This window comes from Amblyraja radiata, chromosome 1 (genome assembly GCF_010909765.2).
Source record: "Amblyraja radiata isolate CabotCenter1 chromosome 1, sAmbRad1.1.pri, whole genome shotgun sequence".
In the NCBI taxonomy this organism is placed as follows: domain Eukaryota; kingdom Metazoa; phylum Chordata; class Chondrichthyes; order Rajiformes; family Rajidae; genus Amblyraja; species Amblyraja radiata.
In genome coordinates, this window is record NC_045956.1 from 127,974,735 (window position 1) to 127,999,676 (window position 24,942).

General features: G+C 45.7%; 1 protein-coding gene across 3 annotated transcripts in view; it reads left to right on the plus strand.

Moving 5' to 3' along the window:
- Positions 1 to 24,942, plus strand: part of arl15 (ADP ribosylation factor like GTPase 15) — a 279,912-nt gene that overhangs the window by 95,229 nt on the left and 159,741 nt on the right. For all 3 annotated transcript variants that reach the window (XM_033030801.1, XM_033030808.1, XM_033030791.1), the window contains exon 2: positions 23,616 to 23,760. In XM_033030801.1, the coding sequence (XP_032886692.1) occupies positions 23,616 to 23,760 (145 nt within the window). The remainder of the gene's footprint in view (positions 1 to 23,615; positions 23,761 to 24,942) is intronic.

Sequence of the window (24,942 nt, forward strand, 5' to 3'; positions counted from 1 at the left end):
AAACCAGACGAAAAAATTCAGAGATATTTACATATTTCGGTAGGAATTTAACTTATGATCTCTAAATTTGCTCAATTATTTCCCGATTTTGAATAAAATTGTTCACAAAACTCACTTAAAAAAAAAAAAATCACCGCTTGCCAGCTGCTGACGTCACAAGGCCCACATGCCCACTAATCAAGGCCCACCTGGCTCCGACCCCCCCCCCCGCCGCTGTGGATTAATGCAGCTGCTGTCAACACGCACGCGCAGTTTTCCACGAGGTACGTTACTCCATACACCACCCGCCCCCCTGTTCTTCAAAAGGCGCAGAATGAACGAGAATGTTCTGCAGCAAAGATCCTATAACTGCTATAGTTCTGCAGATCCGGATGTGAGCGTCGCTCACGCGCTTAAGGAGGTTCTCCTCACTGTCGGCGCAGCTCGTGAAGCCACGCCCCTCCCGCCCCCGCCCGCCTGCGCGCTCATTCCAGCTGTGGGTTTCCAGAGAGTCAGAAGCCGCTTCTGGCTCCTCATTTCGGAGCCCACTCACTCGCCCGGCTCCTCTCCACCCTCCCCCCATTTCCTCTTCCCACCTCATCCCCTCTCCCTCCCTCTCTCCCCTACCTGTCACTGGGGCCAACCTCCTCCCTGGGGAGGCCCGATCGTCTGTTCCCCGCCCCCCAGGCCCAGCCCGGCCCAGCTCTGTCACGCTAGTGGGTGCGCTTACCTTTGCGGAAGCCACGATCGGATGGTCCCCCGCTGCTTCTCACCGTCCTCAGATCGCCCCGTGTCTTGCTCGGGCTGCCGCCCCGCCCCCTCCTCTTTCTCCCTCTCTCTCTCGCCCCTCCCTCTTTCTCTCTCCCTCCCCCTCCCCCCTCTCCTCTCTCTCTCCCTCCCCCCTCTCTCTCTCTCTCACTCTCTCTCTCTCTCTCTCTCTCTCTCCACCCTCTCTCTCTCCCCCTCCCCCTCTCTCTCTCTCTCTCTCTCTCTCTCCCCCTCTCTCTCTCTCTCTCTCTCTCTCTCTCTCTCTCTCTCTCTCTCTCTCTCTCTCTTTCCCCTCCCTCTCCCTCTCTCTCCCCCCTCCCTCTCTCTCCCCCGCTCCCTCTCTCTCCCCCCTTCCTCTCCCCCCACCCCCCTTCCCTCCCTCCCCCCTCCCTTCCCCCCACCTCTCCCCCTCCCTTCTCCCCATCTCTCTCCCCCCTCGCTCTCCCCCCCTTTCTCTCTTCCCCCCTCTCTCTCTCTCCCCCTTCCTCTCTCTCTCCCCCTTCCACCATCCACCGGCGGCCCGGCCACTCTCACCATCCACCAGCGGCCCGGCCACTCTCACCATCCACCAGCGGCCCGGCCACTCTCACCATCCACCGGCGGCCCGGCCACTCTCACCATCCACCGGCGGCCCGGCCACTCTCACCATCCACCGGCGGCCCGGCCACTGTCACCATCCACCGGCGGCCCGACCCGGCTGACCACTCTCACGACCCATTGGCGGCCTGGCCACCTTCACCACCCCCTGACGGCCTGATAGCCTGACCGATCCTCCACAGCATCCATCGGCCTAACGACAAGCCCGACCGACTGACCCTGGCCCTAATCCTAGCTCTACATTTGTTATATATCTTTTTTTTAACAGTTCACATCATAATTTTATAAAGATAAATCAATTGAAAAACAAAATGATCAGCAAGGTGAGCATTACCTTTATTCCTTGGAAACCTTGTTATTGTTTTGATGTAATTAGGAGGCAGCCATGATCCCAGGGTCCGCGCTGCCTAGCAACCATTAAACAAAGCACGGGATTGGTCAATTTTCGTCCGACCTCAATGTCAAACGTGCATTGATTGGAGAATTACTACTCAGAAATTGGAAGTGTTTGTCATGTTTTTTTTAAATGTGCAGGTTTTGTTCTTTACGAGTTTCAGGTATGATTTATATAATATTTTTACACAATATGTTAAAAATTCAGGCAGTTCCGTGAGTTGGGTCACGAACATGAACAAAAAAGCTCCTTGGCCCACAGCCTAATGGTGGATCGCAGTGTTGTACTGTTAGCATAAATTTTAGGTACTTGAGTTGAATCTGAACAATCATTTGTCTATTCTGTACGCATTTATTATTCTATGCACAGCAATGAACGTTTGCTTAATAATTTAAGAGTCAAATGGAAAAATGTAAATGTAAAATGTGTGGTATTAAGAATAAAACAAGATTACAAATAATAAAAAGAACTAACCATTCATTTTCAAATTATTGAGCTGCAAAACTTAGCTGACAGTGAAAAGGCTGAGTGTTATCAGTGCTAAGAAGCTGGTTGCTGAAAGCACGTATTGCCGTGTCTTATCAGTGCTAAGGAGCCATTGATGATGCACGTATATTGCTGCTAGCTACTATCGGTGCTATTGTGTTGCTTACTAAGCACAAACTAACTGCTATCGGTATTGGGGAGCACCTCACGTGCTGCTGCTATCAGCGGCATATGGATTGTGGTCGCACATACTACTAGTGTTGTGTGGGACTCATCCTGGCTGCAACTGAGTAACACAAAAACCGCAGAATGATTCATTACTATGATAAACGAAGTTGTATAACAAGTTGTACAAGTTGCACGTGCGCGATAACAAGTGTATAAGTTGTACTATCAATTCAGGTGATTGGATGATGCTAATGAGCTGCTGCCTAATGACAATGCTGATAGGATAAGAATGTCGTACCCTATTGCAATATTGTATACGGATGCTTAATGACTATATAATCTTTGCATTTCTGGACTGTTAGTTAGTTATTGGAACTTGCACCTCGGAGCTGCTATCTTGTGTGGCGAGTGCTAAGAACTCTACAGCGCTGTAATAGAATTATTAAGTTGTAATAAGTGTTTGTATTGAGTTTTATTAAACTTAACATTGACTTAAAAGAATCCAATTCCTCAAATGGAACAACATTTTCAAGACCACTTTAGCCTGAATGAGCATAGTTTGATAGTCACAGGTTTCATTAAGAAATGCATTGACTGTGTTCCAATCAGACAATTAGTTGGAAGCCAGAAGTCTTGGACGAACAGGAAGATTCACTCTTCTGGTCAGAGGAGTGAAGGATGATTTTGTACTGTGCGTAAGAATATCAGGATGCCAACTGAGAATTCTTGAACACACTCGAGCTCAATTCAATCAAGCAGATACCAGGTAACTGTGGCAGGGCCTGAAAACAGTCATGGACTTCAAGCTAAAATTGGGGGTATCATTGACAATGATGGTGAGGCGGGCTGAACTCTGGCCTTATCAATGAAGTTGTGTAGAGGTGGCCAATAGCTTTACTTTCTTAGGCATCCATGATGATAGCAACCTAAACCCGTCCCCTCGCACTAATGAGGTGATCAAGATAACGTCTCAACCTATTTACTTTCTTAGCTGTCTGAAAAGATTTGACGTGCCCATGATGATCCTCTTGAACGTCTATCATAGAACTGCTTTAGAAAGTATTCTAATGGAATGCATCTCGGCCTGTTATGGCAACCAAGCTGATCTTGACAACCTGAACCTTCAGCGAGCAGTGAATGCAACGGTCTATCACATTACAAGCTCATCACTTTGTTCCGTCCATTCTATCTTCACAGTGTGTTGCCTCAGGAAGGCTGGAAGTATCATCAAGGATGCCTGGCACACTGCCCATTCCTTTTATCTCTCCTACCTTCTGGAAGATGATACAGGAGCTTGAAATCTGACATGTTTTTGGTTTGATTTATTGTCACATGTACCGAGGGACAGTGAAAAGCTTTTGTTGCATGCCAACCAGTCAGCAGAAAGACTATTCCTGATTACAATCATGCCATCTACAGTGTAAAAAGTGAAAACGTTTAGTGCAAAATAAAATCCAGTAAAGTTGGATTAAAGATAGTCAGAGGGTCTCCACTGAGGTAGTTAGTAGCTCAGGACTGTTCTCTAGTTGTTGATAGGATGGTTCAGTTATCCGATAACAGCTGCGAAAAAAATGTCCCTGATACTAGAGGTGTGCATCTTCACACTTCTGTACTTCTTGCCTGATGGGAGAGGGGAGAAGAGGGATAAGAGTCATCCTTGATATGCTTTTCAGACTTTCCTACTGTTGTAATACTCCTGAACTACTGCTGCTACATACTCTTATCTCAACCTAATGTAGTACTTCAGATTGCATGGTAATCTTTGCACCATTCTACTGTTTTGCATTCATCAATGTATATATTGTATCAACATCATCAATCCGGATACCTTCCGGAGGGCCACAGTGGAAGACGCTGAGGCCGGAGTCCCGCGGGCTAAAGCCCCTCGGATCAGGGCCCGGGCCTAGCGGGTCGGGGCCTGGCTCTGCGGAGCCCATGGCTGGGGCCCAGGTCGGCGCCATGCAGGTGTCTGGAGAGGGCCCGGCAGCGGTAGCAGAGAGGTCGGTGTGGTCGATAATGGGCCGACGGATGGACAAGGATGGAACATGTGGAAGTGAGGACGTCGCTGCCGAGGGAAGGGAACAAAGGAGGACCCGGCTTGGGGGGACCGCCGTGAGGAAGGGGGAAGAACAATGGACAATGGAGGACCCGGCGTGGGGGGACTGCCGGGGGGAGGGGGGGGGGGGGCAGGGGCAAGAACAAAGGGGGACATGGCACGGCATACTTTGTAACTTTATGTGCCTTTATCGGTGACTATTTGCATACCTTGGGTATGCAAGCAAAGAATTTCACTGACTTGTCACATGTGACAATAAAGCATTCATTCATCATCTATACTGTTCACTCTGAGCTTCATGTGAACAAAAATCCCATTGCATCCTGGTAAAGAATAAACAAATTTAAATTGTAACTCAATTTATTCTCGCATTGCTATCAACTGTGTAGACAAGGGAAAATGTTGATATTCTCTGAAAATTATTCATCTTCAGTCCCATGTCCTGAAATTTATCAAGAGATATCATGACATTGTAGTTTGCGATCCAGTGTTTAGTTTCGATATCAGATCAAACCTTCAAAGAGCGCCCTCTTAAGTGCGCTCAACGGTGGTATCATTATTGGCAGTACGCCAAGCTAATAATATCCGCTGCCCTCCTCAACCTTGAGATCTCAACATTGACATGAGTTCATCCAACATGAGTTCAGTGAGTTGGGAATTAGACTGAAATGCCGGACTTCTAGGGTGGTTACCTATGGATTACTTCCGGTACCTCGTGCTAGTGAGTACAGGAACAGGGAGATAGGGGATCTGAATGTGTGGCTGAGGAGCTGGTACAGGGAGCAAGGATTTAAATTTATAGACCACTGGGATCTCTTCTGGGGTAGGGGTGACCTGTTCAAAAGGGACGGGTTACACCTTAACTGGAGGGGGACTGACATTCTGGCAGGAAGGTTTGCTAGGGCTACACGTGTGGGTTTAAACTAAATAGTGGGGGGGAGAGATTGACAAATTGGGAGTATAAAGATGGAGTTGAAGAGAAAGTGACTACAAGAAAAATTACAAAAGATTCTGGAATGAATGGGAAGGAAAGCTCGAGAAGAGACAACAGAGTAAGGTCAGGGCCAATTGCGAGGGGGGAAGTGAATACGGAGCTCAAAGTGCTGTATATGAATGCGCATGGTATAAGGAATAAAGTGGACGAGCTTGAGGCTCAGTTAGAAACTGGCAAGTATGATGTTGTGGGAATTACTGAGACATGGCTGCAAGAGGGCCAGGGCTGGGAACTGAATATTCAAGGGTATACCTCCTATCGAAAAGACAGACAGGTGGGCAGAGGGGGTGGGGTTGCCCTGTTGGTGAGGAATGAAATTCAGTCCCTTGCAAGGGGTGACATTGAAACAGGAGATGTGGAGTCAGTATGGATAGAACTAAGGTATTGTAAGGGTAAAAATACCCTAATGGGACTAATCTACAGGCCCCCAAACAGTAGCCTGGACATAAGGTGCAAGTTGAATCAGGAGTTAAAATTGGCTTGTAGCAAAAGTAATGCTGTGGTTGTTATGGTGCAGTTGAATAAAGGGGAATATGGGGCCATGAGGGTGGAGCTGGCTAAAGTTGACTGGAAAGAAACATTAGCAGGGATGACAGTGGAACAAAAATGGCAGGTGTTTCTAGGAATAATACAGAAGGTGCAGGATCATTAATATCAGCAAATTTGCAGTTGACACAAAGCTGGGTGGCAGTGTGAACTGTGAGGAGGATGCTCTGAGAGTGCAGGGTGACTTGGACAGGTTGGGGGAGTGGGCAGATGCATGGCAGATGAAGTTTAATGCGGATAAATGTTAGGTTATCCACTTTGATGGCCAAAACAGGAAGGCAGATTACTATCTAAATGGCGTCAAGTTGGGAAAAGGGGAAGTACAACGGGATCTGAGGGTCCTTGTATATCAGTCTATGAAAGTAAGCATGCAGGTACAGCAGGCAGTGAAGAAAGCGAATGGCATGTTCGCCTTTATAACAAGAGGAATCGAATATAGGTGCAAAGAGGTCCTTCTGCAGTTGTACAGAGCCCTAGTGAGACCACACCTGGAGTATTGTGTACAGTTTTGGTCCCCTAATTTGAGGAAGGACATTCTTGCTATTGAGGGAGTGCGGCGTAGGTTTACAAGGTTAATTCCCGGGATGGCTGGACTGTCATATGCTGAGAGAATGGAGCAGCTGGGCTTGTACACTCTGGAATTTAGAAGGATGGGAGGGTATCTCATTGAAACATGTAAGATTGTTAAGGGCTTGGACAAGCTAGAGGCAGGAAACATGTTCCCGATGTTGGGGGAGTCCAGAATCAGGGGCCACAGTTTAAGAATAAGGACTAAGCCATTTAGAACGGAGACGAGGAAACACTTTTTCTCACAGAGGGTGGTGAGTCTGTGGAATTCTCTGTCTCAGAGGGCGGTGGAGGCAGGTTCTCTGGATGCTTTCAAGAGAGAGCTAGATAGGGCTCTTAAAAATAGCGGAGTCAGGGGATATGGGGAGAAGGCAGGAACGGGGTACTGATTGGGGATGATCAGCCATGATCACATTGAATGTCGGTGCTGGTTCGAAGGGCCGAATGGCCTACTCCTGCACCTATTGTCCATTTTCTATTCTGAGTTTAAGAGGAATTGCTGTCCACATGGAAACTTCCCTCTTGGTCAACCAAGTCCATGCCAACCAGCACACACCAATTTATACGAATTCCATGTTTTATTCCCACTACGATCCCATCAGCTTTCCACAGATTCTGGGAGAAACCAGAACATTGGGCAGCACAGTGGCGTAGCGGTAGAGCTCCTGCCTGACAGCACCAGAAACCCGGGTTCGATCCTGACTAGGGGCCCTTGTCTGTACGGAGTTTGTACGTTCTCTCCGTGAACTGTGGATTTTCTCCGAGATCTTCGGTTTTCTCCCACACTCCAAAGATGTATAGGTTTGTAGGTTAATTGGCTTGGTGTAAATGTGAAATTGTCCCTAATGTGTGTTGGATAGAGTTAATGTGCGGGGATCGCAGGTCGGTGCGGACTTGGTGGACCGAAGGACCTGTTTCCACAGTGCATCTTTAAACTAAACTAGTGGACGTGGTCTCAACAAGGCTTTGTTTTGTTGTAGAGTTATCCCTTGAATTACAGATGTTCATTTTATGATTTATTTTGCCATTACACCATTGACCATATAAAGTGCCCTCCATAATGTTTGGGACAAAGGCCCATCATTTATTTATTTGCCTCTGTACTCCACAATTTGAGATTTGTAATAGAAAAAAGCACATGTAGTTAAAATGCACATTGTCAGATTTTATTAAAGGCCATTTTTATACATTTTGTTTTCACCATGTAGCAATTACAGCTGTGTTTTACACATAGTCCCCTCCATTTCAAGGCACCATAATGTTTGGGACACATGGCTTCACAGGCGTTTGTAATTGCTCAGGTGTGTTTAATTGCCTCCTTAATGCAGGTATAAGAGAGCTCTCCGCATCCAGTCTTTTCTCCAGTCTTTCCATTACCTTCGGAATCTTTTATTGCTGTTTATGAACATGAGGACCAAAGTTGTGCCAATGAAAGTCAAGGAATCCATTATGAGACCAAGAAACAAGAATAAAACTGTTAGAGACATCAGCAAAACATTAGGCTTACCAAAATCAACTGTTTGGAACATCATTAAGAAGAAACAGAACACTGGTGAGCTTACTAATCGCAAAGAACACTGGTGAGCTTACTAATCGCAAAGGGACTGGCAGGCCAAGGAAGACCTCCACAGCTGATGACAGAAGAATTCTCTCTATAATGAAGAAAAATCCCCAAACACCTGTCCGACAGATCAGAAACACTCTTCAGGAGGCAGGTGTGGACTTGTCAATGACCACTGTCTGCTGAAAACTTCATGAACAGAAATACAGAGGCTACTCTGCAAGATGCAAACCACTGGTTAGCCGCAAAAATATGATGGTCGGGTTACAGTTTGTCAAGAAGTATTTAAAAGAGCAACCACAGTTCTGGAAAAAGGTCTTGTGGACAGATGAGACGAAGATTAACTTATATCAGAGTGATGGCAAGAGCAAAGTATGGAGAAGAGAAGGAACTGCTCAAGATCCAAAGCATACCACCTCATCCATGAAACATGGTAGTGGGGGTGTTATGGCCTGGGCATGTTTGGCTGCTGAAGGTACTGGCTCACTTATCTTCATTGATGATACAACTGCTGATGGTAGTAGCATAATGAATTCTGAAGTGTATCGATATATCCCAACTGCTCAAGTTCAACCAAATGCCTCAAAACTCATTGGCCGGCAATTCATTCTACAGCAAGACAATGATACCAAATATAAAGCAACAAAGGAGTTTTTCAAAGTTAAAAAATGGTCAATTCTTCAGTGGCCGTCAATCACCCGATCTGAACCCAATTGAGCATGCCTTTTATATGCTGAAGAGAAAACTGAAGGGGACTAGCCCCCAAAACGAGCATAAGCTGAAGATGGCAGAGCATCACCAGAGAAGTCACCCAGCAACTGGTGATGTCCATGAATCGCAGACTTCGAGCAGTCATTGCATGCAACGGAGATGCAACAAAATACTAAACATGACTACTTTCATTTACATGACATTGCTGCATCCCAAACATTATTTGGTTTAGACTTTATTGCCTTCCATCACAGTGAGGAATGTGGGGAATCCGCTGTGGTGGATGTTTACGTTAACTTTTACGTAGTTGGGTGTCTTGTTGCTTTTTTTTTTAGAATGGCTGTATGGTAATTCGAGTTTCACTGTACCTTAATTGGTACATGTGACATTAAACTGACCTTTGAATGCTTCAATATACCATTCGTCTATATTTCTCTGGTTAGTTTACTACTTCTCTCTATCTCAAATTATTTAGTTTTCCCAATCTTGATCTCTACAATACTTTTATGCCATTGTTTTTTCTATCCCAGCTTCTGAATCCTCTTTGAATGTGATGAATAGTGTGGCCCCATTTGTATCCCACGAGTTCCATCCTGCCAATTTGGGTAACTCAATTATCCCTACTTTCTATCTCGTCAGTTGGCCACTTTCCTAGCCAGTGCAATAAATTGCCTTCGGACTCAGTTTATCAAATGCCTCCTGGTGTCATTTAAAAAAAAACATCCCCCATCCACTAAAATTGTCAATGACCTGATTTTTTCAAAACCATGGAATCATACAATAGTACAGCTCTGTTGGAGGCCAATCACTGCAACAACTCTGCTTGCAATTTGAAGAGCAGTCCAATAAGTTCCATTCCCTTTTACATTCCACAAACCCCATGATATTGTTATTCTAGCGTTTCTCTGATTCCATTATATAGGCTACAATTGAAACTATATCAGCCACCAATCAATGCATTCTGAATGCATTATAAATATCATTGCTGGTTTATTTGTTTCTCACTTTAAACGCGTGTCTCCTTATTATTGTCTCATTGATCACTGAGAATGGTTTATTTCTCAAAAAAAATTAACTCGTTGATATAATTGGAATTGTATGCCCTTTGTATTTGTTCTTAAATGTGGTGCTTAATATCATTTATTTTCCCTTGGATGAAATGAGGAATATTTTATGCACAATGGTGCAGCTGGTAGAGCTGCTGGCTCAGAGTGCCAGAGACCCGGGTTCAATACCGATTTTGGGTGTTGCCTGTGTGGAGTTTGCATGTTCTTCCTGTGACCATGTTGGATTTCTCCGGTTGATCCTGTTTCCATCCACATCCTAAATACGTGATGGTTAGTAGTTTAATTGTGCTTAGTGTCTAGGGAGTGGATGTGAAAGTGGGATAACATAGAAAGAACTAATATGCATGGGTGATCAATGATCGGTGTGGACTCGGTGGGCCGAAGGGGCTATTTCTATGCTAATCAAAACTTCCAACTTCATGTTGACAAATCATGTGATGTCAGATTAACTGCCTTTCATATTATCCATCCAATTTTCCTTTGTATTAACTTAACAGTTGATCATAAAATGCTTCCATTATGACGTCCAAAAGGGAATAGAAGTGCAACTTGGGACTTGTTAAGTATAGTTTGAAATGAAGGTATTTGGTTCATAGAATGAATGCACAATTAGGTGATTTGGCCTCATTTGACAAGACATTTAAACTTGTACCAGTACTGTTTTCTATTTAAACCTGGAACTCTGTGCACAAACTTGCATGATGGGCCAATCACAGCTAAATATCTGAATATATTTCAAGTTTGCAGATCTTGATCGGTTGGGCAGGTGGGCTGAAGAATGGTTGATGAAATTTTATACGGAGAAATGTGTGTTGTTGCATTTTGGGACGTCTAACATGGGCAGGATCGACACAGTGGTAGGGCTCTGGAGAGTTGTGGAGCAGAGGGATCTAGGAGTGCAGGTAAATAGTTCCTTGAAAGTGGCGTTACAGGTAGATAGAGTGATGAAGAAGACTTTCAGCACATTGGCCTTCATCGGTCAGAGTATAAGTATAGAAGTTGGCCCAACTCGTTCATGCTGGGAATTGCGAAACTGAGCTAGGTCCCACTTGCTTCCAATTTGACCATGCTCTTAGAAACCTCTCCTATCCATGTATTTGTCCAATTGTCTTTTAAATGTTGCATTTTAAGTCACCTTTGCCACTTCCCCTGGAAGATCATACCATATATGTTCATCTCTGTAAGGAAAAAGTTGCCCCTCTGGTCCCTTTCTTAAATCTATCCCCTCATTCTTTCTGTAATTTACAATTGCAAGTGCAGGTAGGTTTAAAACAAAACCAACTTTCAAGTAGAAGGCAATGGTTTTTTTAAATATTTTGGGACAGAATTCTACAGTCATTCATTTGTACAAAGCTGTACCTGTATCCACCTGTCACTTGCTGGGCTTCGTCCTGCCTCCACCTCTCTACCAGCTTTCTCCCCTCTGATACAATCAGTCTGAGGGACGATGCTGACCTGAAATGTTGCTTACCCAAGTCCTCCAGAGATGCTGTCTAACCCACTGGGTTAATACATCACTTTGTGTTCTACCTATCTGCATCTGTTTCCTATCCTTGTGCCTGTGCAAATGTCTTTTAAATGTTGTTATACTTGCCTCAACTACTTTCTCTGGCAGTTTGTTCCACGTATAACCAGATAATATAACCATATAACCATATAACAATTACAGCACGGAAACAGGCCATCTCGGCCCTTTTAGTCCGTGCCGAACACGGACTCCCCTAGTCCCATCTACCCGCACTCAGACCATAACCCTCCATTCCTTTCCCGTCCATACAACTATTCAATTTATTTTTAAATGATAAAATCGAACCTGCCTCCACCACCTTTACTGGCAGCTCATTCCACACAGCTACCACTCTCTGAGTAAAGAAGTTCCCCCTCATGTTACCCCTAAACTTCTGTCCCTTAATTCTCAAGTCATGTCCTCTTGTTTGAATCTTCCCTACTCTCAGTGGGAAAAGCTTATCTACGTCAACTCTGTCTATTCCTCTCATCATTTTAAAGACCTCTATCAAGTCCCCCCTTAACCTTCTGCGCTCCAAAGAATAAAGACCTAACTTGTTCAACCTTTCTCTGTAACTTAGTTGCTGAAACCCAGGCAACATTCTAGTAAATCTCCTCTGTACTCTCTCTATTTTGTTGACATCCTTCCTATAATTAGGCGACCAAAATTGTACACCATACTCCAGAATTGGCCTCACCAATGCCTTGTACAATTTTAACATTACATCCCAACTTCTATACTCAATGCTCTGATTTATAAAGGCCAGCACACCAAAAGCTTTCTTTACCACCCTATCTACATGAGATTCCACCTTCAGGGAACTGCACAGTTATTCCTAGATCCCTCTGTTCAACTGCATTCCTCAATTCCCTACCATATACATCACCCTGCCTGTGATGAAGTTGCACCTCATCCAGTTTTAAATCTTTTTTCTCTCTCACCTTAAATCTATGCCGTCTAATTTTATTCTCCTTTTCTATGACCTCATTTTTTATATATTGCTAGAAGGTCACTTCTCAGCTTCTGATGTTCCAAGGGGAAATAAGTCCTAGGCTATCCAGCCTTTCTTTATAATGCAAACCCTTAGTACAAGTAACATCCTCGCAAATCTTTTTTGCACCCTTTCCAGTTTACTGACATTCTTCCTGTAACAGGGCGACCAGAACTGTACACAGTACTTCACGTGTGGCCTTACCAATGCCGTGTACAGCTGTAACAGGATGTCCCAACTTCTGCATTCAATTACCCAGGTCAATGAAGGCTAGCCTGCTAAACATTGCCTTTATCACCCTGTCTACCTGTGTCATCACTTTCAAGGAGTTATGTACCTGCATCCCTAGGACTGTTTTATAGCATTCCCCAGGGCCCTATCATTTACGGTGCAACTCCAACAATGGCTTTTACCAGAATGCAACACCTCACGTTGATCTGAATTAAACAGCATATTCATTTCAGCAGCTGTGCAGTTTTATATCTTTTGGTCTTGTTGCTAAAATGGCGGAGAATGAAGAAATTTGCTCCTCAGCAAGTTCAAATTGTGTTTTTCTGACTGCATTTCTCACCATCTGCAGTTTCTTTGCATTTTATTTTGCTCTCCCGCTCCTTTCTGTCTGCAAATGCTTGAGTTTGAGTTTAGTTTATAGTCACGCGCACCGAGGTACAGTGAAAAACTTTTGATGCGTGCTAACCAGTCAGCAGAAAGACAACACGTGTTTAGTTTAGTTTTGAGATACAGCGCGGAAACAGGTCCTTTAGCCCACCGAGTCCGCACCAACAGCGATCCCCGCACATTAACATTACCGTACAGGGCTCGTAATTAGTGGTTGTCCGGGTGCCAATGACCACCCAAAGTGCTGCCGGGCAACCTAAACGGCGAGTCATTTTGCCCGGCTTGGCACAGCAGAGATACTGGTTTATACCGAAGATAGACATGAAAAACTGGAGTAACTCAGCGGGTCAGGCAGCATCTCTGGAGAAAAGGAACGTGACGTTTCTTGTCGACGACGGCAGTAGTGCGGGGCAAAGATACTAGGTGCGGGGTGACGAAGGGTCAGAGCAAATGACGGGCCCTGCACAGCAGCAGCAGCAGCGGCCGCGACAGCGGCTCCACCTCCTCCTCCTCCCGCACCCCGCTCACCCTGATAGCGGTAGCTGCTTGCAAATCCGCTAACGGCGATAACTGCTTTCAAAACAAACCATCTTGCACGCCGAGGCAGGGAGGAGGGAGGGAGGGGGAGGCCTCCTTCCACCGTCTGAAGCAGCTGCACCAAAGCTCCTATAGCTATAGGATCTTTGAGCTGCACCGCTCGGCCCCGCACCTTGCTGTTGGTTGGCAGAGGAGGGGTGGCGGTGGTGAGGAGATCCTAACCGCCTCCTCCTTTGGCGGCGGCACTTGGCGGTGGACAGGGACGGCCAAGGCAACGGGGCGATGTTGTCCGAGGAGCGCTGACCTTCCTTCCTCCCCACCTCACCCCCTCTCTCTCTCTTGTACGACCCCCCTCCACCCCTCTTATCCTGAGATCCCTCCTCTCCATCCCGCACTGATCCCCATTCCTGCCTCTATTCAGTCCTCACTGACATCCCCTGTGCTCCCCTCCCCATCCACCCCCTCTCCCATCTATTCATCCTGCACTGATCTCCCTATTCACTTTGCATTGATTCTTCTGCCACCCCCATCCATCCTACACTGGTCCCTCAATTCATCCTGTACTGACCCCCCTTCCCATCCATCCTTCACTGCACCCCCCATTCATCCTGCACTGCTCCCCATCCATCCAGTACTGATCCCCATCCATCCTGTACTGAGCTACCCATTCATCCTGTATTGACCCACCCTCCATTTATCCTGCACCGATCCCCCCCATCCATCCTGTAGTGATCCCCCATTCATCTTTTACTGATCTCCCCATTCTTCCTGTACTGAATCCCCCATTCATCCTGTATTGATCCCCTCATTCATCCTCTACTGATCCCCTCATTCATCCTCACCCGCTGAGTTTTTGAAGAAAGGTTTCGGCCCGAAACGTTGCCTATTTCCTTCACTCCATAGATGCTGCTGCACCCGCTGAGTTTCTCCAGCATTTTTGTGTACCTTTGAGTTTCTCCAGCATTTGTGTCTACCACCATTCATCCTGTACTAACCTTCCCATTCATCCTGTACTGATCCCCCATTCATCCTGTCTGACCCCCCATTCATCCTATACTGATCCCCACATTCATCCTGTACTGATCCCCTCATTCATCCTGTAGTGATCACCCATTCATCCTATACTGAACCGCCCATTCATCCTGTACTGATCCCCTCATTCATCCTGTACTGATCCCCCATTCATCCTGCACAGACCCCCCGATCCACACTGTACTGACCCTCCCTCCCCCATTCATCCTGTACTAAACCCCCCATTTATCCTGCACTGATCCCCCCCCTCAAGAAGAATGGGGGAACAGTCTGAAGAAGGGTCTCAACCCGAAACGTTGCCCATTTCCTTCACTCCATAGATGCTGCCTCACCCGCTGAGTTTCTCCAGCATTTTTGTCTACCCCCATTTATCCTGTACTGAACCCCCCCATTCATGCTGTACTGACATCCCCCGTGCTCTGCCCTCACAATTTTACATACTCCAACCAACACGTACTTATTCACCTGCCTCAATCCATCCATTCCGCACCGATTGCCTTCTCAACCCCCCACCCCCCTCCATCTATCCACCCCGCACTGATTCACACCCCCCCCCCGACCCTATTGTGCTGGAAATGTCTTCAGAGCGAACATTAACTATGTTTGATAACGGAATGCAATCAAATGTGTTTTAATTCCCAATGTTATTATTTGTTTTAGTCCATATAGGCTGTGGGCCGAGGAGCTTTATTCTGCAGTTTCGTGACCCAAGTCACCAAACTACATGAAATTTTCACATATTGTGTAAAAAAATTTATATAAATCACCCCTGAAACTCGATATGAAGAAGACTTGCACATTTTTATTAAATTAGAGAAAAACCGGAAAAATGTCGGGTATTTTTTAGTCCAATCAAAGCACGTTTAACATTGATTTGTCTGCCAGTTGGCCAATCACGCGCTTTGTTTCAGGCTAGCACACAACATGGCTGAGGGGGCTTCACAGATGCCTGTTTTACTGGAGATTCCGATTTGTTGTTCTGTGGAATAAATGTCGTGGAAACTTGCAGCAGGTTAAATGTATTTAGTGGGAAAAGCATTAAAAAGGCTGAAGAAAGTGCTTCGAAGTGGATTAAAGTGCAAGAAAGCCTTCAAAGTCCCTGCTGATGTGCTGGAACACAAAGAAGGCCCCCATGAACTCTAACTAAAAGGTAAGACTAAAGTCTGAATTTACGAAAATCTATCTGTATGGACTTTAATTAATTTAATTGCACCATTTTATAATGTGAATAAATTCATTCATTCATTCATTCCTTATTCATTCATTCATGAAATTGAGGGCCTAAACTATAACACAGTCAATTAAACATTGTCACTAATGCCAGCTTGTAGTAGAGTAATAAGTCTTTAACAAATAATCTCGGAGCTGCCTGCGAAAACTTACCGGGAAAAAGTGCTCCGATCGCGTTGTTACAGCTCCGAGGGCCTAGGTACTCGCGGTAAAGAGCGATCGATATCCCACCGTTTTTCTCCCGTTATCGGGGTCTGAAAATGACCGCTACAGACGGCACTATGTACAGCCTCCCCCCGCCCCCCGCCCGCCCGCGGAGATGATCCGCGGATCCGCGATCGCGAATCGGCCGCTTATTAATTGAGACCGCGGCTTCACTTTACCGCGAGTACCTAGGCCTCGCGATCGGAGCACTTTTTCGCAGGCAGCTCCGAGATTAGCTGTTAAAGACTTATTACTCTACAACAGGCTGGCATTAGTGACAATGTTTAATTGACTGTGTTATAGTTTAGGCCCTCAATTTCATGAATGAATGAATGAATTTATTCACATTATAAAATGGTGCAATTAAATTAATTAAAGTCCATACAGATAGATTTTCGTAAATTCAGACTTTAGTCTTACCTTTTAGTTAGAGTTCATGGGGGCCTTCTTTGTGTTCCAGCACATCAGCAGGGACTTTGAAGGCTTTCTTGCACTTTAATCCACCGCAGCACTTTCTCCAGCCTTTTTAATGCTTTTCCCACTAAATACAATTAACCTGCTGCAAGTTTCCACGACATTTATTCCACAGAACAACAAATCGGAATCTCCAGTAAAACAGGCATCTGTGAAGCCCCCTCAGCCATGTTGTGTGCTAGCCTGAAACAAAGCGCGTGATTGGCCAACTGGCAGACAACTCAATGTTAAACGTGCTTTGTTTGGACAAAAAAATACCCGACATTTTTCCGGTTTTTCTCTAATTTAATAAAAATGTGCAAGTCTTCTTCATATCGAGTTTCAGGGGTGATTTATATAAATTTTTTTACACAATATGTGAAAATTTCATATAGTTTGGTGGCTTGGGTCACGAAATCCTATTTCTAGACACATTTTTGATGCTCGGCCCACAGCCTAATAAAGATGGATTCATTCAATTGTGAACACATGAATCATTAAAACCGCAGTGTTCGATTGTCACTGCTACCGTTGACACGTTACAGAATTCATTTTAACGGCAAATCAATGCTCTTAATAATAATAATAATAATAATAATAATATCTTTTATTGTCATTGCACGTCAGTGCAACGAGATTTAGTGTGCAGCTCCACTGATGTACAAGAAAGGTAAATAAATACAATACATAAATAAGCAAGCTGAATTGATTGACGTGACCATCTGAGGGAGACTGTCCAAAGGGGGTGGGTGGGGGGGCACTCATTAGGGCTGGTTCAGAGCCGCTATAGCTCGTGGGATAAAACTGTTCCTGAGTCTGGAGGTTTGGGCGTAGAAGGCCTTGTAACGTCTGCCGGAGGGAAGTAGTTGAAACAGACCGTGGCAGGGGTGTGATGAGTCCTTATGGATGCTGAGGGCCTTCCTGAGGCACCGCGTGTGGTAGATGCCCTCCAAGGCAGTAGCTCTGTCCCGATGATCCGCTGCGCTCTGTTGACGACGCGCTGAAGAGCTCTCCTCTCCGCCTCCGTGCAGCTGAGATACCACACAGAGATGCCATACGTTAGTATGCTCTCTGTGGTGCAGCGGTAGAACGTTGTCAGCAGCTGTTGGGGCAGACCAGTCTTTTTTAATGTCCTCAGGAAGAACAGTCGTTGCTGTGCCTTCTTGACCAGCGCGGCGGTGTTTGTGGACCATGTGAGGTCTTCTGAAATGTGAGTGCCCAGAAACTTAAAGCTGGACACTCTCTCCACACTTTCCCCATAAATGGAGATTGGGGCGTATTCTCCAGAATGGGACCTCCTGAAGTCAATAATCAGCTCCTTGGTCTTGGAAGTGTTTAGTGCCAAGTTGTTATTGGCGCACCAGTCCGCCAGGTTCTGCACCTCCGCTCTGTAGTTTGTTTCATCACCGTTGGTGATCAGCCCAATCACTGTTGAGTCGTCTGCAAACTTCACGATGGTGTTGGTGTCAAATGCAGGGACACAGTCGTGAGTGAAGAGGGAGTAGAGCATGGGGCTTAGTACACAATCCTGTGGTGTGCCGGTGCTCAGGGTGATGGTGGAGGACAGGTGCGGGCCCAGTCTCACTGCCTGCGGTCGATCCGTGAGAAAGTTCAGGATCCAAGCGCATATCGGTGAGCTGAGGCCTAGCTGGTGGAGTTTGGTGGTGAGCTTGGTGGGGATGACCGTATTGAATGCAGAGCTATAGTCAATGAAGAGCATCCTCACATACGTGCCCTGTCTGTCCAGGTGAGTCAGGACAGTGTGAAGAGCCAGAGAGATGGCATCCTCTGTCGATCTATTTGCCCTGTATGCAAATTGATGGGAGTCCAGTGAGGCAGGGATGCTGGATTTAATATGGGAGAGGACCAGCCTTTCGAAGCACTTCATAGGGATTGGAGTCAGGGCAACTGGCCGGTAGTCGTTGAGGTTGGTGATTTTGGACTTTTTCGGCACCGGCACTATGGTGGCTGTTTTCAGGCACTTGGAGACCGTTGCCAGAGATAGAGATAGATTGAAGATTCTCGTGAATACCTCCGCCAGCTGTCCAGCACAGTCCTTTAATACTCTTCCCTGGACTCCATCCGGGCCTGCAGCCTTGCGTGGATTGATCCTACGCAGAGCGCACTGTACCTCCTGAGTGCTTAGTGTTAAGGCCTGTCCCTCCGCTATGGCCGGGGTTATTCCACACCTGGTGGTGTTGCCAGTTTCGAACCGGGCAAAGAAGGTGTTTAGTTCGTTGGCCAGTGTGATATCACCGTGGGGGCAGGGGGGGCTGCTCTTGTAGTCAGTGATGTCCCTGACACCCTGCCACATGCTTCTGGTGTCCGCGGTATTGAAGTGGTCTTCTACCCTTTGCCTATGGATGACTTTGGCCTTTTTTATGCCTCTGTAATATGGAGTGTCAGTACTGTAGTTATTTAATGAGCAACATTCACAACTATATACGTTGGATTTATCCAGGTTTTACTTCTACAGTCATATACATCACAAATTTGGTCAGGAGATATTTCAGTTGAAATTTTAAGGTTAATTCTGAAGTGGGAATGATGGAAACAGCATTTATCAATATATTTTTTTTAATCTGGTGCGTACAAACTGGGTATCATCATTGCTGTTCACAACACGTACATCTAATCTGAATGCCTGGGAATGTGGCATTTTGATACCTTTAAACATATTGCCAAAGAACATTTGGTGCCGTTATGTCCTTTGGCCATCTCTTGTCAGTTAGTGTAATGTTTAACCTGTCAGATGGGTATAATCGGTTTTAACAGCTATTATCATAAAATGCTTTTAGAAATTTCCATGCAACCTGTATATTTTGTTATGGATAAATTATGTGGGAAGCGAGAGTGTTTCTGTACCAATAGCAATAACGACCCATGCTATGGCCATGTCATGATAATTTTCCGTCCTTCACAGAAAACATACTTGCATCAATCTGTAGTGTGTATGGTTAAACATATATGTTACGATGGTCCAGGATTTATTGGCACAGGTTGATCATACGCTGAATAATCCAACCACATTTTTGTTTGGAAGTGGAAAGAACTAATAGAAATTGCATTAATTGCAATGTGTAAAAATAGTTGAGATACTGTATTATAATTTTGCTGTATGTCATTGTGGAATATATCATGTCTTGATTGGTGAATATGTTTAGTTTGTGACTTTATTTGAAGCAGAAACAATATGTGAATGCTTCATTGAGCATAATTCCGACTGGTAAATACGTACTTCGTCCGAGCACATTATCGCACGCTTCATGTAAACCTTCTCAAATGATCGCCTAAACACTCATTTGGCAACCTAAAAAGCTGCCTAGGTTGCCCAGCTGGCACCAGGGGAAAATGTTAAGTGAGCGCCCTGCCATATACAAACTAGGGACCTTACAATTATACCAAAGCCAATTAACCTACAAGCCTGTAGGTCTTTGGAGTGTGGGAGGAAACCGAAGATCTCGGAGCAAACCCACGCAGGTCATGGGGAGAACGTACATACTCCGTACCAACAGCACCCGTAGTCGGGATCGAACCCGGGTCTCTGGCACTGCAAGTGCTGTAAGGCAACAAGTCGCGCACATGATTCCAGAAAAAAGTTCACATCTAACTTCAGGTGGGGAGTGTATTTTAACGGTAAATCTGTGCCATGTGGCACCTTCTATTTTGTGTGAGTGGCAATTTTGGTAACTAAAATAGTTAACCACTCCATAATGATATGACTGAGATTGTGTCTATTTTCCAAACTGACTGGAGTGTTTGCAATCATTTCAAGTTCTTTCTTACCTGTGCAAACTGGTTTAGTTTGATGAAAATCCCCTTTGGCTATTTGCCTGTTCAAATGTTTTTGTACAATAGAAAGTGAGAAAAACATTTGGTAGACAAAAATGCTGGAGAAATTCAGCGGGTGAAGCAGCATCTATGGAGCAAAGGTAATAGGCAACGTTTCGGGCCGAAAACCTTCTTCAGACTCAGGTAGGTTTCGGCTCGAAACATTGCCTATTTCTCCAGCATTTTTGTCTACCTTCGATTTTCCAGCATCTGCAGTTCCTCCTTAAACATCTCTAACTCTTTGCCTTTCATTCACACGGCTAATGAAAGATGATTCACCATATGCTTTGTGTGAGTACTACGGCAAGTAAATCTTACGAGTGTGTATGAGTTTCAAATGTTTTGTGATAGCTCAGTTGAAGGAGTCCTAAACTATGCAGAGCTGTACTTCAAGATTTGATTTGATCCAGAAGGGGCTGGTAGGTCCAAATTGTTTATTTTTTCAAAATGCTCTTGAAGCTTATAGCCTAAAATTGGAGGTGCCAATGACTGCTGAGTCTGAAGAAGGGTTTCGGCCCGAAACGTCGCCTATTTCCTTCGCTCCATAGATGCTGCTGCACCCGCTGAGTTTCCCCAGCAATTTTGTGTACCAGGTGCCAATGACTGTTGGCTTTCCCAAAGCTCTTACCTCCCCTCCCTCTCCCTCCCCCTCCCTCTCCCTCCCCCTCCCTCTCCCTCTCCCCCCCTTCTCTCTCTGACCTCACTCTCTACCCCCCCCCCCCCTTCTCTAGACGCGCCTGCGAGTTGGGGGCTATGCATCAGTAGGTAGGCCGATTATGGGGTTAAAGGAGCAAATTAATAATATTAATACATTAACAAGGGGGGTAGTTAGCGTGTGTGCGGGGTGGTGGTTAATGTGTGTGATGCCGCACCCCGCCCCACCTTAACCGCACGTTGGGGGAACAGACCCAACGGGTCTGCACTGTGTGTGTTTGTGTGTGTGTGTGTGTGGATGTGTGTGTTATTTTGCATGTGAAACGTATCTCCTCGAAAACCAGATGCACAAACGCAGAGATTTTTGCAAATTCGGTAGGGATTTAACTTATGAGTTCAGAAATCCACTCCTTGGTCTATTATTTCCCCGGATTTTGAATAAAATTGATCATAAAACTCAATTTTTAAAATATAAACGGCGCTCACCAGCTGTTGACGTCACAATGCCCACATGCCGACCAATCCAGGCCCCGTCCCCCCGCCGCTGTGGATTAAAGGCGCAGAAATATCGAGAAAATTCTGCAGAACAAAAATTCGACAGCTGCGTTCCGCTATTGCTTCTTTGTTCTACAGATCTTGGGGCAGCGACTCCTCACGCGCTGAATTTCTCCTCATAAGTTCCGCTGAACTTGCTCCTCACAGCCGGCGCAGCTCGCGAAGCCCCGCCCACCTGCGCTCATTCCAGCTGTGGGTATCCAGAGAGTCAGAAGCCGGTGCTTCTTTGCTGTGAACGCTCGTTCCTGGGCGAACGCGTCTTGTCTTAGCGGCTTTAAAGGGCTGTTGTCAGCTGGCAGTTATCAACGTCTGCGGGCGTCGCGAGGCCGAGTTACGTCAACACCCACCCCTCCACCCCCCCCGACGCACGAAGGCATTTGGCTCTCTGACCCCTCCCTGTTCTGTGTTCCTCTCTGTGAACGAGCAAGTCTGCAGATCCGGAGGACAGGCGAGATCCTGGGGCGGTGAAGAGGGGGAGTGGGGGGATTGAGGGAGAGGAGGGAGTAGGGAGGGAGAGGGGAATGGCGGTGAGGAGCGAGAGTGGGAATAGAGGAGTGGGGGTGATAGGGAGTGGGGAATAGATGGACTGCCCCCACCCCTCTCCCTCCCCCTCACCCTCCCCACTCTTTCCCATCTCTCCCCCGTACCCCTCTCCCCCTCCCTCTGCACTCTTCCCCCTCTCTCCCCTACCCCATCTCCCTCCTGCCCTCCCTCCTCCCCTCCACCCCTCCCCTATCCCCTCCACCCCATCCCCTCCCCACCCTCCCTCCCCCTCCCCCTCCCTTCCCCCCCCCACCTCTCCCCCTCCCTTCCCCCCCCTCTCTCCTCCCCTCTCTCTCTCCTTCCATCTCCCTCACCGCTCCTCCCCTCACCCACCCTCCCTCTCCTCCTCCCCTCCACCCCTCTCCCTCTGTCTCTTGCCCTTCTGTCTCTGCCCCTTTCTCTTTGTCTCTCCCCATTCTCTCTCTGCTCTCACTCTCTACCCCCCCCCTCCCTCTCTAGATGCGCCTGCGAGTTGGGGGCTATGCGTCAGTGGAAAGGGCGGTTATGTGGTAAAAGGAGCAAATTAATGATATTAATATAACATCAAGGGGTGTAGTTAGCGTGTGTGCGGGGGGGGGGGGTGGTAGTTAGTGTGTGTGACGCCGCATGCCGCCCCCCAGCCCCCCCCCCCCCCCCCACAACCACACGTTGGGGGAATAGACCCAACAGGTCTGCACTTGGTCTAGTATATCTTAAAAATCAGTTGGCATAACCCATAGCATTTCCACAGTACTTAATGGCCAATTAGTTTATAAAGTGTAGCTGGTATAACTAACTTCAGTAACATTGGGAAGGGATGAATATTGGATAAGGAACAATTTCTCTGCTCTTCAAAATATGCCAGGTGCTCATTTTTGGCTGGTCCGGGTTCTGTCTAATGTCTCGTCTGAAGTGGGAGGTATGTAAACTATTTGGTGGAGGTAGAAACCTAATTAAAAAATGTATAAGTTGGAAATTCAAAATAAAACAGTATGTAAACCAGCATCGATGGAAAGAAAAAAACTGCCAGTAGTCAGAACCGAGAGAAAGTTAAGAAATCTGATTATAAAATAAATTGTTGAACACACTCAGCAGGTCAGACATCTCAGTTCTGACCAAAGGTTGACACTCTCTGTCCACAGATGTTGTTGATTTGCTGTGTTTTTGCAACATTTTCTGTTTCTAATTCTTCAGAAGTTATTGTATTCAAGGATACAAAATGATCCTGATGGCAAAAGTCAGTGTGTTTGGATGGAGAATTAATTGGAAAACAATGCTCAGAAAATGGAATGCATTTGATTTTATAATTAATTTTATAAATGTTATAATTTAACAATCTATTGAATTGAGTCAGGGGAACAGGAGGAAATTTGGAAAAAGTAATCGATTTAGTGCAGGAATCCATAAAAATGTCAGCATCATAAATGGAAATATAGGCACGGTAAATTCATTGAATGAAGAAAAATAAGAGAATCACCATTTTCCCCCCAATAATTATGTTAATTCAAGTTAGCTACATTTGCATTAATTGTTAGAATCCTATTTTTTTCAAAATAATGAAGATTAAAAATGTTTTTACCCCCAAAGTGTTTTAGAACCTTGTGCTGCAAAGGGCCACCTTCACCACGAACAGAATATGATGTCGTTTGTGTGGGTCTTACAGGATCTGGCAAGTCAAGTTTGCTTACGCAACTCTGCAGTGAAAGCACAGACAGCATCATTCCTACAACGGGTAAGACCTAAACTAATTGTAGCCTATTGTACAAAATATCTAGTGATGCTGAAATCAGACCAAGTAAAAATGAATCTAGTTATATGTTGGCATTGGTTACAGTGACTGTTTAAATACCAGTGATTCTCTTGGTGCCTCCAATGGCCTCCTTCATGCCAGCAACGTTAATACAGATTATTAATCTTCGTGATGACGGCTGCATGGCTTAGGACTTCTGTGCCTCTTTTCAATGATGTTTCCGTTAGAATGGGAAAAAAGTTATCTGGTTTTCCTTGAACAAAAATCCAATCAGTTTCCCACTACTTTAAATCTGTCCCATGGTTTTTGAAAATTTCTAAGAAATAGTTCCACCCGCTTTACGCTATCCAGCCCCTCCTAAATCCATACATCTCAATTAAGAATTCTTATGTTCGAAATGGAACAATTTGGGGTAATCCAATCATTCTTTGTCACTTCAAATTTCCAGTCTGGGTAACATCTCTGTTTTGTAAATTGTGCCGTTTAGTTTATATGGACACTGCCAAAATGATTAAAGTAAAACAGGAACATGACGTAAATGTAAACATTTGCAGACATGTATTTTTGCAGTTGCAGATAAGATCCGGTGAATCTGTGACCCTGCTGAAGTGCTGTCGCTGCTACTATGCAGAGGCCAGGCGCCAGCTCTCGGACACCACCTAATATCTACTCGTTCATTGTGATCCCACGGACAAACACCAGGTCATCATCTCCCAGATCATTTCCAACCCTATACCTATAACCTCTGCTAATCTCCCCTTCACAGCCTCCAGTCCCATACTGCCTGCTTCCATCTCCTTTCCAAAATCTACAAACAGGACTGCCCTGACAACCCATCATTTCTGCCTGATCCTGCCCCATAGAACTCATCTCCAAATACCTTAATTATATTTCTTAATCACTGTGTCTCAATCACAGGGGACAGGATGTCTACATCATACCATCGGCTCCCACAGCTATCTGGGCTATACCTCCTCCCACCCCGCCTCTTGCAAAACTGCTATCCCCTGCTCTTAATTTCTCAATCTCGGCCACACCTGCTTCCAAGATGAGGCTTTTCATTCTTGAACATCTGAGATGTCATCTTCCTTCAGTAAATGTGGTTTCCCCCCAACTGTCATGAATGCATCTCTCATCCACATCTCCTCTGTATCCTGCAGTTTT